General features: G+C 38.3%; 1 protein-coding gene across 2 annotated transcripts in view; it reads right to left on the bottom strand.

The window, feature by feature from the left end:
• Positions 1–16,506, bottom strand: part of PIGN (phosphatidylinositol glycan anchor biosynthesis class N) — a 97,671-nt gene that overhangs the window by 40,752 nt on the left and 40,413 nt on the right. For both annotated transcript variants that reach the window (XM_085052081.1, XM_085052082.1), the window contains exons 12-13: positions 15,653–15,708; positions 992–1,070 (exon numbers count right to left, since the gene is read on the bottom strand). In XM_085052081.1, coding sequence (XP_084908207.1) covers positions 992–1,070; positions 15,653–15,708 — 135 coding nt within the window. The remainder of the gene's footprint in view (positions 1–991; positions 1,071–15,652; positions 15,709–16,506) is intronic.

Genomic DNA, 16,506 nt, shown 5'->3' with positions numbered 1-16,506 from the left:
TGCAGGTTCTACTCCTGAAATGTATAAAATGTCTCCTACAAATAAATGTGATAGCCAAGTAGAAGTATTAGGAAACCAAAAAGAAAACCTTCTTCCACAGCAAAATAGATCCATTTATTTAAGATGAACTATTTCCAATTTACAACAAAGCAAGTGAAAAGGCATAAGTGTAAAATAGATTTAGCTGTCCTGTGCATAAAATAGTAATTTATTACCCTAAGAATCATATTAGGAAAAAAGAACTGAACCCTAACACATAATGGAATTCTCCCATGCATCTGGCAGTTAAATATAATCTTATATATTCAATATTTTCAGGTACTTTTTAACACAAGTTAAAGACCCGACTAAACCTGTTAAAACAAAAGACTTCTTGGTATAATTTAGCCCTACAAATTCTTTCTGTCAACATCAGAATACAAGCACTGGTGAATGGCACCCATCACACAGTACCCTGTCACACAGCAAGTGTTAGCAAATGCTTAGTAAAGTAATGCTGGGACTGGGATGCATAATTCCATGCATGGTTCCCAGTCTGACACACTGAAATATGAAATTAAAACCAAGAACAGCCGATTCAGATAAAAGAAGAAGAAAAAAAAAAAAAAAAAAAAAAAAAGCAGGATCTATGATTGGGCAAGATATCACACTTTTTATCACGCAACTAGCATGAATAAAGAAGTGTGAACATGAACTACATTCCTCAGTTTATCTCTCATTTTACCCTTTTCTTCTGTGGAAAATAAAAATATATACTGTGTGTCACTATACTGTGGAATGGTAACAAACAGTTTAAAAAGTATATGAAAAAAATACAGCAGGTCAGTATTACTCAATAGAACTGGTATCAAAATGCAGAATTTTGGAGGCTTACAGTGGGCTTTTATTTGAGTTAATGAGATGTACATCATGAGGAAGGAAAAAGGTTTTATTTCAGTTCATTTCAATTTAAACAAAACAAAAAATTTATACATAGCAAAAAGAGACTTACCGCTTCATCATACTTCTGCTGCTGAATATATAGTCTTATTTTTTTTAAAAAGTTGATCTGTTCAGAATCAGAAAGTGGTCTGTACAACAATATAAAGAGATATTAACATTTCTTCTCTTCACGAGCAGAAAGAAATTAACTTTGCAATAAAAATAATTACTCTGTTATGAAATCAAAACATTCTGAACTTCATTAGAAGCAATCAGGTAATTGAGACTAATCTGTTCCTCTACATTCATCTTCACATATGTCAACACGGCTGTTGTTTAACGTATCTCAAAATCTTTGCACTAATAGAAATTTCTTAATTAGCTGATCCCATCTAATACTGCTGAAAATAATCACCCTTGTGCATTATTTTTGACCATTGTTCTGGACAAGAAGGATGGCACATACAAAAATTAAGAAATTTAACTTATTTGAAGATAACTGTAAGCAGTCTGTAAGACAACATTGGAGGATTTGCTCAGGTTCCACACTAACAGTAGATGATGCCTAACAATCTTCTCTTTGAAAAGTATGACATTGTCTCCTGTTACACAAAGACCTATTGGCTGAGTCCCCAGAGCAGGGGATAACACTGTTATCTGGCTACACTGAGGTCAGTGATAAAAATCTGTTTGATTTTAATGAATGTGCTCATCCACCTAAATAATTTCTACAGTTCTTCCCTTAGAGAAAGTAGCAACAAGGACAAACAAGCCAGTCAACCAAACTCCACCAAAGGAAGGGAGAAGGAGCTGTTTTTCCTGTTCCATCTTCTTTCTGCATTAAGGACAGCAGGCCTGAGAATCCCAGGCTTACCCTGGATACATTACAAGCCACAATACAGTCACTGTTGCTCTAGGCACCACAGGCAAGCCACCATGGGTCACAGCTTTCTGACAGCCAGTGGATGCGTACAGCAGTTTTCCTTCACACCTTCCACAGCATGGCAGTGACACAGCAACTCCCCTCAGCATCCAAGCCACATGATGGTCCAGTTGCATGTCTGCCTGCCTCCCTCCTGCTCCTTCACATGCCTCATACATGACCACCAACCTCATGTTTCAGGCAGTGCCCAATCAGGTCACTCCCATCATTTATATCAGCAGCAGTTGCCTGTGTGGTCGTTCAGCTGAACCACAGGGCAGGTCTCACTTTTATGCAGCTGCTGCATTGAAATGTTCTTTCCTGCAGCTCCCAAACAGCTGTGAATCACTTTTGCCTACAACCCAGTCAATAAGTTGATACAGCAGTTGATATATCAGCAATACATACATACCATCCTTTGAGGCATGAAATATAATACAAGTATTCTGTGCTTGAACAACCTGCATTTTTATTACTAATAACATCCTGGTATATTTTGATCCTATTTCATTAAATTCAGAGCACAGTAATATCGTGCAGGAATCTTCCAAAACACTGAATAATTGGAGCAGCAATTAATCTCACTTTTGGGAAGAGTAAGTAACTGTATTAAGAAAATGTTTGTCTCTTTTCAGTCTAGAAAAGAATGGGAGGACAGTATCTGTAACCAAGTAGGAAGAAAGAGGTCCCATGGAAAAGGAAAAAGGGAGAAAAATACGATGACAAAGTCATGCAAAGAGTTTGATCACCTTAACTTTGAGGGGAGAACAGAGGATTTTAAAAACCAGATTTGAAAAATAGCAAACAATGTTGGTCATTTCTGCACCTTCATGTCATGTCCCTATGGAAGCCAACCCTACTTCTCGACAGGCTGAATGCTACAATTACAAACAATTCTTAAAGGAGGCAAACCAGACACAAGCACTGCCTCAAGGAAATCTGTGGCCCTCAAGTTTTGCTAAGTTGTTTGGTAGAGGAAAGGGAGCAAAACACCAACTCAAGGTGGGAGTTTGAACCATGTGTGGAGATTCATAGGAGGAGAGGAAAAAAAAAAAAAGAAAAAGACATCTTAGCTTTTAGGTAAGAATTTAAAAAAAAGCAAAACCCTGGAATAAATACTCAGAAGCTTTATTTAGGACTTAAACACATTCAAGATGTTCCTTTGTTCCCTGTCTCATTTTTATTGTTTTACATATACTGTTTTCTGTGAATCCTATCCTTGTCATATTCAATACAGATTTCTTCCAAGACAAAATTATACTTAACTTCATATCTTTCGTCATTTAGCTATACCCATTTATTATCTTTTTATTCTCATTGAATCATTATATTATTAATGAACAATGGTTTTCATCTATTCCTACTTAGAGGATAGCACCTAGGATCTCTGTACACGGATGGTGTAACAGAATAAATGGGGTTTTCAAACAGTAAAGTTTTGAGTAAGTGAAACACTGAAAGCAATTATTTTGTCAAATGGCGTTACCATTGGCAGGTACATTGTTAATTTTCAATACCTAACATCATAACACATTTTACCTTACTTCCATATATATAATTTTCAAGAGGTTGAATTTACAATTGTCTAACAATTGTTTTTGTAAAATTAATGAATTTCACCAGAAACTAAGGACTATTCATATATAACTATGAAAATGCAAGGAGTGATCATTATCTTAAGATATTTTTTACCTCTGTATTAAACAAAAAAGCAAATAAGTGATTAGAGAATTTTTGTATTTTTTACCAGTCTAAAAAGGTTACAAATATGATGATAACCCCTCAATTAAAGAATAATGTAGTTCACCATAAGCAGTTCATCATCCACTGAGGACACTGATTAACTTCCTGAAGGTAACAATGTAGATGAGAAATTTAAAAGAAATCTAGATGTAGCAGGAAGCATAAAGAGACTAAGATGAGCCATGGACTCAAGAGGAAAGTTGCCTATGAAAAAAACCCACGGACTTTAGAAATGCTGGTTCTATAAAAACTACAAGACTTACAGAAAAAAAACCATAAGAAAAATTTAAATCTGAGAAATTAAAGATTGAACTGTTCCTAGCACCACCTGATTTTAACTTAAACTATTTTAAAGGTCTCCAGGAGAAGACAGTGTTAGGAAATAATAAACTGAACAGAGTTATTTCCCTAGTGTTTTAGTATACTGCATTCCAGAGGCACCAATTGTATGTCAATGTATTCTCAAGATCACTTAAGACACACATCCATGCAATGAATATTAACAGTAACAAAGTGAATTTACTGATCATTATGAGAAAATATTCTGAAATCTAGAAGGAAAACTAGGGTGTATGTATATATGCTCTAGCCAGCTAGGCATCATCAAAATCCAATTCTAACAAATTCAAGATGAATAGTCTTGACTAGTAAAATCTGAGGTCTTTTTTCCATAGCACAAAATTATCTGTCCTATTAACAGACACACACAAAGAGAATTCAGTCAGTGGACTCAACTCTCTTCCTCTTTTCTTAAAAGTATTGCAAGAAACATGCATTGTAAAGTGTAGTACTCAGAGGTTTAACTCAAAAGAAAAAAACAAGAACTCCATGGTCACATAGACTATAAACACACACAAATTCACAAATACCATCAGGATTCTAAAGACTTAAGATTACATTCTTCATAGAAATTGATGGTGGTTCTGGAAGAGTAATTTTATTTTTTATTATGGCTATCAGGGATTAACTTCCTGGTTCCAGACAGAAATCACAGCTTCATCCATGAATAAACGTAATTAATTATGAAACAAGATGATTGGGCTAATCATGCAAGTGCTTGTAAACTCTCCCATCTGAGATGTTATTTACCCTTGTCATAGGTACACCTGACAAAATTAATCTTTCCAGCACATCATTCATGCTTCATATAAGCTAAGCTATTTGACAGCAATTCACAACAAGATTGTGATGAAGTACATTCACCATAGCAATGTCAAAGGGATCTCTCTTTGGCCAATGAGTCTTGTTTATCATCACACTACAGAAATTACCATCCCCAACGGCATAGGTAGCATGCTGCAGTCAAACCATGAAATAAAAAAAATTCAGAACAGAAGGAGATGCCTTGCAAATACATCTGTACCCACGACTGCTAGTCTGTTAATTTTATTATGCCTGGTTATTTGGGTAAAGATTTATGGTAATTTTATTGCACAGTAAATTTTCCAGAATTCTACTATAAAAAGTAACCCCTTTGTGTTGGTATTAGTTGAACACTTAAAACTCTGCAGATTAAATAATGAAAGTCAAGGAAGTATCACAGATGTGCAGATGAAACGTACAGAGAAAACTCAGATCTTGCCTAGCTCATTCACAGAGGAAAATAAATTCATTTCAGCTGCTTCACGATACAGACGTATCCATGTATCCACATGTATCCACAAACTCCATGTATCTATGCCATCTAATGCACATCTACACCCTTCTATCACTGCCTTTTCACTCTCCCCATCAGAAAAGAAGAAAATACTGTGCCATCCCATAACTCTTTGAGAGTGGGCAAGATTTGCAAAAGACAGTGATCATGTTTCTGTGATCCTTATCCAGCAGCAAACAAGAAGCAGCTGCTCAGCAGTCCTAACTTTTTATATTGGCTGTTTGGGAGATGGGGAAGAAAGCACCAGCTCCTCCTGCTGATGCAAAACTAAAAACCTAGAGGATATAGACACACATCCCTTGACCCTTGTGACAACCCCATGATGGAACAAGGCCATTTGAATAAAGCCTGATAGGATTCATATAGGTGACCTTCCAAACACCACATAAAGCAGAACTTCTCTCTTGCTTTGCTATGAAATTCCTAACTCCAGAACTATTAGCAGTAACAGAGCCATCAGACTGCCACTGTCCAAACAATTCCAGCAACCTCTTCTGCCAAAAAGCAGAGTAATTACAGGTTCTTGTCCTCTTCTCCATAATGAAGATCCCTGGTACCTTAGTAACTGACAACCTGAAATAAATCACCCAGGTTGAAGTTGCCCATCTCTATGGGCAGCATCTACCCTGCAGAGCATGTGAGGCCTCTGCCATCCAGTGCCTCTCTGCTCTCACCATGGGAGAAAATTGCCAGTGACAGAACCAGCTGAGTATGTTCAAAATCTGCCACACACCCCTCTGTGAGAGGGCCATACTACAGGGAAGAGATGGCTTCCACTCCAGCAGTTCTGCAAGCAGCTGAAACAGTACTTACAGGACCCACTATGACTGCTTTCATCTACACCACCACTGCTGGCAAAATGTCACCTTGAAAATGCAGATGTAAGACTGGCCTGATGTTTTTGTAGGGCTGCTATTCAAAAGCCACTGAGCCAGTGCAGCAACAGGCTTCAAAAAATAAGTCAGTCTCCCAAGAGAGCTGCCTTCAAACATTCCCAGTGCACAACAGAGTTGGTACCTCAGAAAGCATGAGGTGGGTAATGGGAGAGTAAAGACACAGATCTTGCATTCAACACTATTAATGTAGCAGAAACATGATTGCACACTTCTTTCTGTTCTACATCAAATACGCTGCAGTTGGCAACCCATGAGTGCAGACACTTAATACTGATGACAGGGCAATCACAAACAAACCCAACTTTGTCATTTTCCCATTTCTTTTCAAAGTACTGTGTAGAGTCTTGTAGGAGCAAAATGAAATGCATAAGAGAAAAACTTCCCACTTCATCAACAGCAGAGAACACTCAGAAAGACAATTAATGGCAAGTGATGCAAAGTCTGGAGCCCATTTAACAAACTGTGGAAAAAATTGACCAAATAAATATTTTAAAAATCAAAGTCTGGAGCCATGATATTTACTTTCTGTTGAACTTGCTGTGCAATACAGAGTGCATGATGTTACCTGGGGCAATGATCAGGAAAAAGAAAAGTGTTACAGTTCTGTAGACCTCAACAAATTACCTATTTACATGAATTTTAATGGCCAGAAGCCAGTTTTTTCTCATTTTCAAAATGTGTTCAATTCCAATTCTTTAGATGTGCCTTTTCAGAAGAAAGAACTGTTTTACAGTAACTGCCAAAGACAGACCAAAAGCACACACTATGAGATATAGAGACAATCCTTTGTATACATTTTAGTTTTAATCAGAGTGAAGATTCATAGATTAAATAATGTGGTGGGTAACTCAGTGATCCTTAATCTGTTAAAATGGCCTGATTTTACTTGTTTACTAAAATATTTTCACGTAAGTTTCTAAAAGAGACAAGTCCTAAAAAACTCAATTTTCATAATTAGAAGATGCATGTTGATTACAGACAAAAAAAAAATTACAGCCATATATTTAGTGTGCTAATGTTGTGCTTTCTTAAAGAAAATGTGATCTACATAAACCTACACTAAAGGGTTTATTACAGCTTCATAAAGCCCCCAACCTACAATATTCCCTCTCCCAAGTTAATCTAATCTCTTTGCTCCTGGAGTTCCACTGCCAGGAGTTTCTCTTTTGGAGTGTCTAAATTTCAAGTGGGTTTTTCTATTTCTAGATTTTCTGACTACTGTGTTAAATTTTTAGTCAGGTGGCCTAGTTGTAGGGTTGTAGTCAGTTATCTTTGCAACTCAGTTAGCCTTTTTCTTTTGAGAAGCATTAAAAAGCACCACTGGCACTCCAAAAGAAAGAAAAGGATTAAGAAAGTCAACCAGAGGATCTTGTTTTTAAGTTCTGAGGTTTCTGCTCTTTAAAGCATAATGAAATGAAAGGAGGACATACACACTTCCACAGGCCAAAGGTAGCAAAAAGTATGTTTACTGACACATTGCAAAAGCCCATCAGTACATCTGTGCTTTTTTATTCATCAGATTCACAAACACGCAGAGGAGGACAGTGGGACATCAGTGAGCCTGCAGGAAATGGTCTGACTGCTAATGCTCTAACCCTGGACTGTCAAGTCCCAGGAATTAAAATAGCCTTTAATACTCACAAATCAGAACCCCTGATGTAGCATATTCAACAGCAAAGTGCCTCAGGATATTTATGTAAATCCTTTAGATAACAAAGATGAGAGAAAAAGGAGCTGACAACTAAACTGCCAGCTGCCAATTCACTGAACAGAGAAGCAATTAAGGTAACTGGGCTGCACACAGTGTATTTTGCACGTAAACTACTATGGCAAGAGCTTCAGAGAATCAGAGGCCAGAAGGGAGAAGGCCACACTCCAAAACTGTCCCACTGGCCCCCTCAAAGCAGAACTGAGAAGCTGGATGCAGGGATCTTCCAGGGGCAGGGGGTTTGTCCAGATAGCCACAGCAGGGCATGATGCTGCAGCCTTGGAAAGAGAAATGGCTTCTTAGTGAAGGCAGAAGATCCCTGAAGGACAAGAAATGCACCATTTTTAAAGTCTTCTATTTTAGTACTACAGGGGAGGGATATGTGCTGACTCAAAATAATAACATCCTGCCAATGCTGCAAGAGAGCCCTCACCTCTACAAGATACATGATGATTTATGACAATAAGGTGGATCTAGGTATCTGCAGTGTTGTGGCTATGTAGTGTTATACCACAGCTCCTCTTCTGCTCCACAATCCTACATGCCAATCTTAAACCCTAGGGACCATTTTTCAACAAGCTGCATCCAGAGCAGGCAGCTTGTGCTGTGTTGGGCATGTACCTAGCAGGGCCCCATGGCCACCAAAACACATCTGGGAGATCACCTGTACTGATCCTGACCAGGAAACCATTGTACCTCAAGGAGTCAATGATCCACACCACAATTACCCTAAGTAGGTGCCCACGGTGGCCTAAGGTGCCCAAGCACCTTGGTGAGAGGACAAACCCAGACAGCTGGTAGGAACAGAGGAGCCTGCAGGCAGTTCCCACTCTGTAACAGTGATTACACTGCCAGCCTGTCCTCATGTATATATGGGCTGCAAGAAGTTCTCGTGTGAACCTCCATTCTGTCTGACAGTAGAGATTATCACAGAAAATCACAGAGCAGCTTGAATGACCAAAACAAGAGAACTCCTCCACGTCCAGCATCTCTATGGCACCATCAGAAAACAGATCCTATGCTCCACAAACACAGAGTACCCAACATGTGAAGTGATATACAATTTATTTGCCGTCTGTACTCTTCCATTTCTTTTATGTTATTGAAACAGCTATTTTATTAAGCTATTCGTTATCGGGCCTTCTTTATTGAGATCCAGAAAGAGCCCTGTTCTCTGCCCCTTATCTCATGCCCCAGAGCAGAGCAGTCTCTGTCCATCCTCTTCTACCACCTGCTGTACATCCTCCCTCAGCCTCACTGCTCAAAGCCTCACAAGTTCCAAGAAATGTCCAAAAGGACTTATAATACAAGGAAATGGAGAAATATACATTCATCTTGTGATATTTTATCTTATACACCAGCCTTTTAGCTCCTTCTAAAGACCTTACCTACTTCCTACTTGCTAGTAAATCCAATTACATCCAGTCCTCCTGCGCAGAAGCTGCTGCCAGTTAGCTTTTCATGTACAAACTAAAAGCTCCCGAGTGCACTGCTGAAACTCGAGACCAGCAGGATGCCTGCCTTCTAAGAGGATTGCATCCTCCCAGAGCAGCAGAGTGCTTCAGACATGGCCCATTCAGTGAAAGAGAAGCTAACATTTTTGCCAAAGAACAGGCATTGATTTCTCCCTGAAGAGATAATACATATACTATTTAATAAGGAGGGCTTTTTGTAAAAAATAATACAAAGCCATTATTTTCATTTGAGCACTTTGTCTCTATGGCACTGCAGTTCTATTTTTTGATGTATATACACAGGTTCTTAAAGCCAAGGGTGGAGGGAAGAGGGCTGCCAGTCGGCCTCCCAACACCAGCAGGCTAAAGGTGCCCACCCTGGCCCGCTTGTGCCAGCAGTCCCAGCAGCAGCCTTATGCCTAGATTTACACCTGACAACACAATGGGGACAAAGTGGAGAAAAGAAAAGGCTGCCTGCCTTTCCAGGGTTCGCTTGGAACCGATAGAAGCTGCTGTCCTTCATACTTGGCCATAGGATAAAAGGGCTGAAATCTCTTTGCAGATAAATCAGTGCTTCTGCTAAATAAAAGGTCCTCTGAAGACTCAAAGTATTAAAAAAAAATATAATCACTGTTAGACTATCCTTCCCTACTGCAATATTTTCATCCTTTACTCTTGGCATTCAATCCTTAATGTTTGCTCTTGCAAGCATTATCACACACATCACAAATATCTTACATACTACCGTTATTTCAATAAATGTAATTTATTTAAACAAAACAGGAATAATATGTTTCAAAGGTTGTACTAACATCTTATGGAACCCTGCCTTGTTCAATGGTGGAAAAGAAATCACTTGCTTCACTTTGATCCAAATGTCAATTTTGTGGGAATATCTATTATCTAAGTTTTGAAAGGCCATCAGACAGAGGGAACAATGTAGTGCTGTATCTCCAGTCATCAGAGAAGGGAAGAGAGGTATTTGTGCACATGGCAGTTTTTTTTAAGTTTCTGTAATCTTCAAAGACACTCTACACTCTATTTCCTTTTCTATCACTGACAAAATACATAATGTGCAATTACGTGGAAAGACTCTGTCTCTACATGATTGATACTTCCTTACACCAAATCCATACAAATGTTTAAGGGAATTATATCTCAATTCACACTAGAGGGTTGAGGAAAGGAAGAGTTACATTTTCATATGGTGAGAAGTACATTTTTATTTAATAGCTATACACTCCACATTAAAAATGCAGTGACTGTCTACATAAATATGCAAGTTATAACTTGATTATACAAACAAAAATAATTATCTGGGATGACTACGATATAGTATTCAGACAATTAGGTTACTTTAATAATGCAGCATAAAGCGGTATGGGATTTTTCATATATGAGAAGATAGCCCAAGTATCTTACTTAAAGTCAAGTTTCTACTTCCTGCTAAAAACCCCCCAACTGTTATTGATATAAACTTCAAGACATTCAATAAAAAAGCACAGCTAGCAGTAAGCAAGCACTGATTATATTTAGCTGCTCATCTCCTGGGTTTTTTTGTATAGGGTGTTTTTTAAACTACTGCTCTTGCCATGTTACTGTGAGGCACCAGAACCTGAACAGCTGGAAGCACAGCCATCCCTGAAAGCACTGTATACACATGCAAAAGGACACGTGTACTTTTGTGTAAGGTAATATCTTAAATCTCTTGTACCTGTTGGGATAATGGAATTGCATTAATTGGTTAGGCGGATTTTAGGGCAACACTGATGCACCACTTACTCACCACACCACACTTGCATTTTGATACTTCTTGGAGGATAACTTCCACAGCCCAGAGATGCCAACTTTGGGAATGATTTTGCAACAGTAGCATCTGGCCCCTTGGCACACTCATCTTTGAGCTGTGCCAGTTTGGCAGGTGCCCTAAGGTACATCAAATGGTCAGAAAGCTAAGATAGTTCACTATCCTGGACATCAGTTTTCCTCTGTCAGCAGTCTTCAGATTTGTCCTCTCACTTCCTTCAAAGCATCTGGTATCTTGGCACCTGCTTTTCTTACACATAAAGGTCAAAGCATTGTGCTTTTCTTCTCAGAATTCTGAGAAAAGCCTCTGATTTTGCTAAGCAAATGGTCTTTGAAAACATGTCTTTCATAGTTGGGAAAAAAAGGTAGGGAGAGATAGAAGTGGGAAGGAAACAAATTTCAGACCATAACTTCTTTCATATATCCAGCTAGAACTGCAGGTAAGTATTCAACAACAGCAAGGGATACTGTTCTGCTCTTGCACATTCACTCCCCTGGGAGCAGGCTGTGCACCTTGCCTTGCAGAATCAGACACCTGGAGCTCAGTTTCTGAAATGTGTTCTCAACAGTTTCACAAGCAGCCTCAAGATATGCTTTTACCCAGATGTGTTCCTTGATGAAGGCACTTTGATAAAGCAAAAATGGCATTGCTGGCAGCCAGACACATCCTTATTAATAGATAAAACTATCCAAACTCTAACCTGCCTCAAACCTGGTCAAGTAGACACTACTGAAGTTTCTATCACATAACACAATGATCAGCTCCATCCTCCTTCTCATCATTGTACACCTGACAGATGGATTTCAGAGAGAGATGCAATTTAGATCCAAGTAGGAAAGGGCACATATCTACTGGCCTCCTTCATTTCCTGTCCACTGTGCCAGCCCTACCTCTGCTAGGGATGAGATTCCCTGTGGAAATCAGAAGTTTTATATCAATTCAATATTCTTCCTCTGTTGCCAACACTGTAAAAATAGGCTTATTATATGTGAACTAGCTTAATGCTTTTTGTGCAATATATTCAACATACAATTCAAACACTAGTTTTTGAGCCATTGCAGCTGAAGGTCATGAATAGTTTTCTACTCACTCAGTAATAAAATACCACAAAACCAAACTGGAAAACAGGATTTTCCCCTCAGAATATTAAAACAAACTTTTTAATGCTATTTCTGACTGAAAAATTAAGGTTTTTGTTAAGTTGCAATTTCTACAGAACACATTGTTTGTGAATATATTCTCTCCTCTTTCCTCTCTGAAAATTACATATTCATTAGTAATTGTATCAATGTCTCTAAAGCCAGAATGTCTCAATCTGAAATTCTAGACACTGATTTATTCTGGAACTCATATCAACATTTCTGTTATGCAGACTTTATTCAGCTACATCTTTACTTTAAATAATGTAAGAAATTCAGTTCTTAGAGATATCTTTGTTCATTTTCAGGTCATCAAGTTGCTGAAATAACACATAAAATCTGTGATAGTTGCAAACAAAGTATTTACATTTTCTACATAACTTCATGATCCCAAAACACTTCAGACATGAGTTACACTTCTCTAATCTCTAATAAATTAGGAGGGAAAAAGCATTATATGCTGGAGCACACACTTTCTGAGCTTCAAGTTACATACTTCAGACACCAGAAGTATTAAAAAAGGGTATAACTCCTTTGTACAACTGAAAATGAACAGAAGTGGAAGAAGTTACTTGTGTCTGAATGAAAGGACAGTAGTGCAGAAACACGGCACAGAACTGTGCTCAGCTGCAGCAGCAGATAAGGCCAACCATAGGTTAATACAAACCAGGAGTCAAACCTGGCATTAAACCTGGGCTGACGAGTCCCAATAGCATACAGCTCTGCAGAAACACAACCTCCATACAATTATCCATTACTCTGAAATGTAGCACAGTATACCAAGACTTCTCTTGCTCCAGACAAGACGTAGATATCCACACCTTTGCATTTTTAACTTCTCCTGAAAAAGTAACCATACCCTTTTACACCCTTTTATCTACCACCAAAAAAGTGTCTCAGCAAAGATAGCAGAAGGGATGCGTGCCTTTCCCTCTCTATCTCACTCAGATTCAAGCATAATTTGTTTGAAGAACAGATGGCATTTGCCTTATACTAATGTATCAGATCACAACCTGCAGCTGAAGTTCAGGCTTGTGCTCACTGCACAGACATTCAGTCATTTGCATATGCAGGAGGGGATGGATCTATAGACAGGTCATATCTAAAACTATGTCAGGTTTTCCTTCAGTTCCTGCAAGCTGTAGCACTAGGAAGTTACTCCTGCTTAAAAATAGGTCTGTGTTTAACCACTTCAACCCACCTATTAGTAAAAGATTGGACAAGACTCCTGGGTAGCTTCCCAGACACGGGCCAAGTTTGAAAGTCAAGGTGAACTGTGAAGACTAATCAGAATCTGGTCAAACTCCTCTCATCCCAACATACTGTGGGTCTTTACATTAATGTGTGACCATCTGTGGTATGAATATTTTTCTGCTTTCCTTGAATGAATACAAACAGCATCATGTTGAAGCAATAGAGAAAGTCTTCACCCACATAACATGTAAGCACAAGCATCTCCTGTAAGCTAATTCACTGTGGCAGTGGATTCCCTGCATTCCCACCCCCACTGGCTGCTCCTTGAGGCTCACAGATTCCTAGCCACAACAGACTCTTGGCACATGATTAAGAGCATGCCAAACTTGGAAATCTTAGCTAACACAAAGATTTGTTTGTGCACATATAACCTTTTAGACACAAACCATTGACCAAGTCTGGGACTAGGACTGGACCCAGATGCACCTAAACTCACACTGAGAAAGAGGTCAGAACACAAGGGTGTCCTTTGTGAACCTCACAACTCAACAGGAGGGTCTCCATGACAGCATTGTCTGACCCATCTTCTACACAGTAATCATGTGTACGTTGCCACTGAATCTTGTTAACCACTGTTACATTTACTATCAAACATTGTGAAATAACTGCTTCATATCAAGGAATGTGTTATTACTTCTCTCTTATGAGGCGCATCATTCCATCCATGACATTAACACATCCAAGGAATTATTTTGGTCTCAAATAAAAACCTTTCCTGGAAGAACTATTAATCCAAATTTTGATTCAGAAAAGATCGAAGAGTATCTAAAGAAAATAAGCTTATTTTTGCAGTGGACCATACCAAAGTAACAATATGTTTATACTAAGTTTTAGTTGCGTTTTCAAAGTGATAAATGGCTTTGGCATTTCCACTTAAAACAATCCTACATATCATAAAATGGGAAAGACACCAGTTCATAAAGCAATCACTAATACTTGGTTCCTTTAAGGATAAATATAGCATTAAGAAAAGCACATCCTATTTATAGAATTAGTCTTATTTCTGAAGGAAAGGTAAAACTTAAAGAGCTGTGAAATCAAACTGTCATTTTTCAAAGAGGATTTGCCATCCTTTCCATATAGGCATTTCATACAGATCAGTAAATTTTTTGATAATGCAACTGTCATTCTTATTCAGAATTTGTTCTAAAAGGTTCATTATGTGGCCAAGATCAATTTGACTTGTGTCTCGCAGGCTGTCTCGAACCTTCCCCTTTGAAGGAGGTAGAGGTATAAAATAACACAGCAAATGTCTGTTCAGACAAACAGCAGTCATCTTTAACAATAAACATACTTCTCAGGAAGCAACTCAATCACTTTTTACTGCTGCTATGATTTAAAGATCTTAATTAACACCAGTTCTATTTCCCAAAGGAAAACAGCTGCTCTTGGTGACAATGCATTTTTGGAGCACTCTACAAACTGAGAGCAGAACTGAACACTATCACGTGCACCCACAGCAAAGCTTTTAAAAACATTTAGAGAAGAAAGGAAAAGGCCAAAGCAGCATTAATCAGGCAAGCCAGAAGGGTGAGGGGGGCAGTAACTGTTCCATACACTAGAACAGAGTTCCCAGATACACAAATCACTGCAGACTCCTTCCCAGCCCTGGAAACACTAAGACTGGGCAACACAACTTCTAAAGATTTTACAATCTTTAGAATTTTACAAACAGACTGTTTTCTGGATGAAATGCATTTTATTTACTCTTCATTAGAATTTAAATCACAGAAGATACAATTCTTAGTTCAACTTTTACATATATACAATCAAGAACAGATTGCATTCCCTGACCCTATAGGGACTTTAGCTCCCAAAGAATGCTGAAAAAACCATAGCAAAAAAAAAAAGTCAGTGAAAATTACTGTGCAATCTATATAGCTATACTGTCAAAAAGCTTAGACAAATAACCCTTAATGGAGAACTAAATGTAAGAAATAGATTTTAAAAAATAAATCTATTTTAACATTCTGGTAAGAAGTATCAGCTAATTGCATAGAGTTCTAGTGCAAAGTTTCATAGTCAGATAAACACTATCATCTAAAAAAATACTTAAGAGACTGAATGTGTTGTTGCAGCTCACTGACATACCGAAGTGAGTGATAAAATAAACAATCAGGTGAAATATATACTGTTTTTACAGACACTTACTTGAATGGTGTGAACAGAAATGTCAGTGTAGTTTCCTTTTTCTGACTCATCTTAACCTGCAGAAAAGAGCATTAAATCATTACACGCAAATTGCAACAAGCCTAAAAATTGTATCAGGAATTAAACTACAAAAAAATCACAGAAGATTTCTAAGACTTTGGAAAAGGAATAAAATCACACTGTGAATATACTGTCCATGAAACTGGGTGTTATACTCCAGTATGCTGAACTCCTCTGAGTTACTGGAAACTCAGACCTGCTCTAAAGTAAATAAACCACATTCCAGCCATTGATTTTTCATAATGACTTCTACAGTTTGCACAATAAAAGGAAGATTTGGCTAGAAGTGCTACCAGGCTTCAGTGACAACCTCCTTCAATGAAACCAGCATCATTTATGCCAGACAGGAACCAGTACACTGTAGCAAACACCACCAAAGCAATGCTGTTTAATCAGTTAACCTGCACACAGACAAAAATAGAAGGTTTTGATGGCATCAGAGCGGCTTTGTCCAAGGTCCTCCAAAACATCTTGAAAGCCTCCTGCAGCTGCCTAACTCAAGTCTGACTGTTGGCATAACATGCAGTCAGGAACTTCCTAGGCACACTGCTTCCAAAGCCTGAAAGCTGGAAGTAGCAACCCACACATTTGATCCTATCCATCCGAGGCAACATCATCTCAAGGGGGCACAAACTGTGGTCAGTCAAGTCAGTCACAGGAAAAGTAAATATCCACTTGGCATGTCTAAGCTAGTGCACTACTTCTGCTTCAGCAAAGAAACAAAAAGGAAAGTCAGGCAGGATCATTCCAAAACAATGCTAGAAACAAGCCAACAGCAAGAAAAAAGTTAATCT

The sequence above is a fragment of the Lichenostomus cassidix genome, chromosome 2 (genome assembly GCF_008360975.1).
Source record: "Lichenostomus cassidix isolate B80296 chromosome 2, HeHo_3.0, whole genome shotgun sequence".
NCBI classification, from domain to species: domain Eukaryota; kingdom Metazoa; phylum Chordata; class Aves; order Passeriformes; family Meliphagidae; genus Lichenostomus; species Lichenostomus cassidix.
The sequence above is the reverse complement of the archived record's forward strand: the minus strand, read 5'-3'. Positions and strand labels throughout refer to the sequence as shown.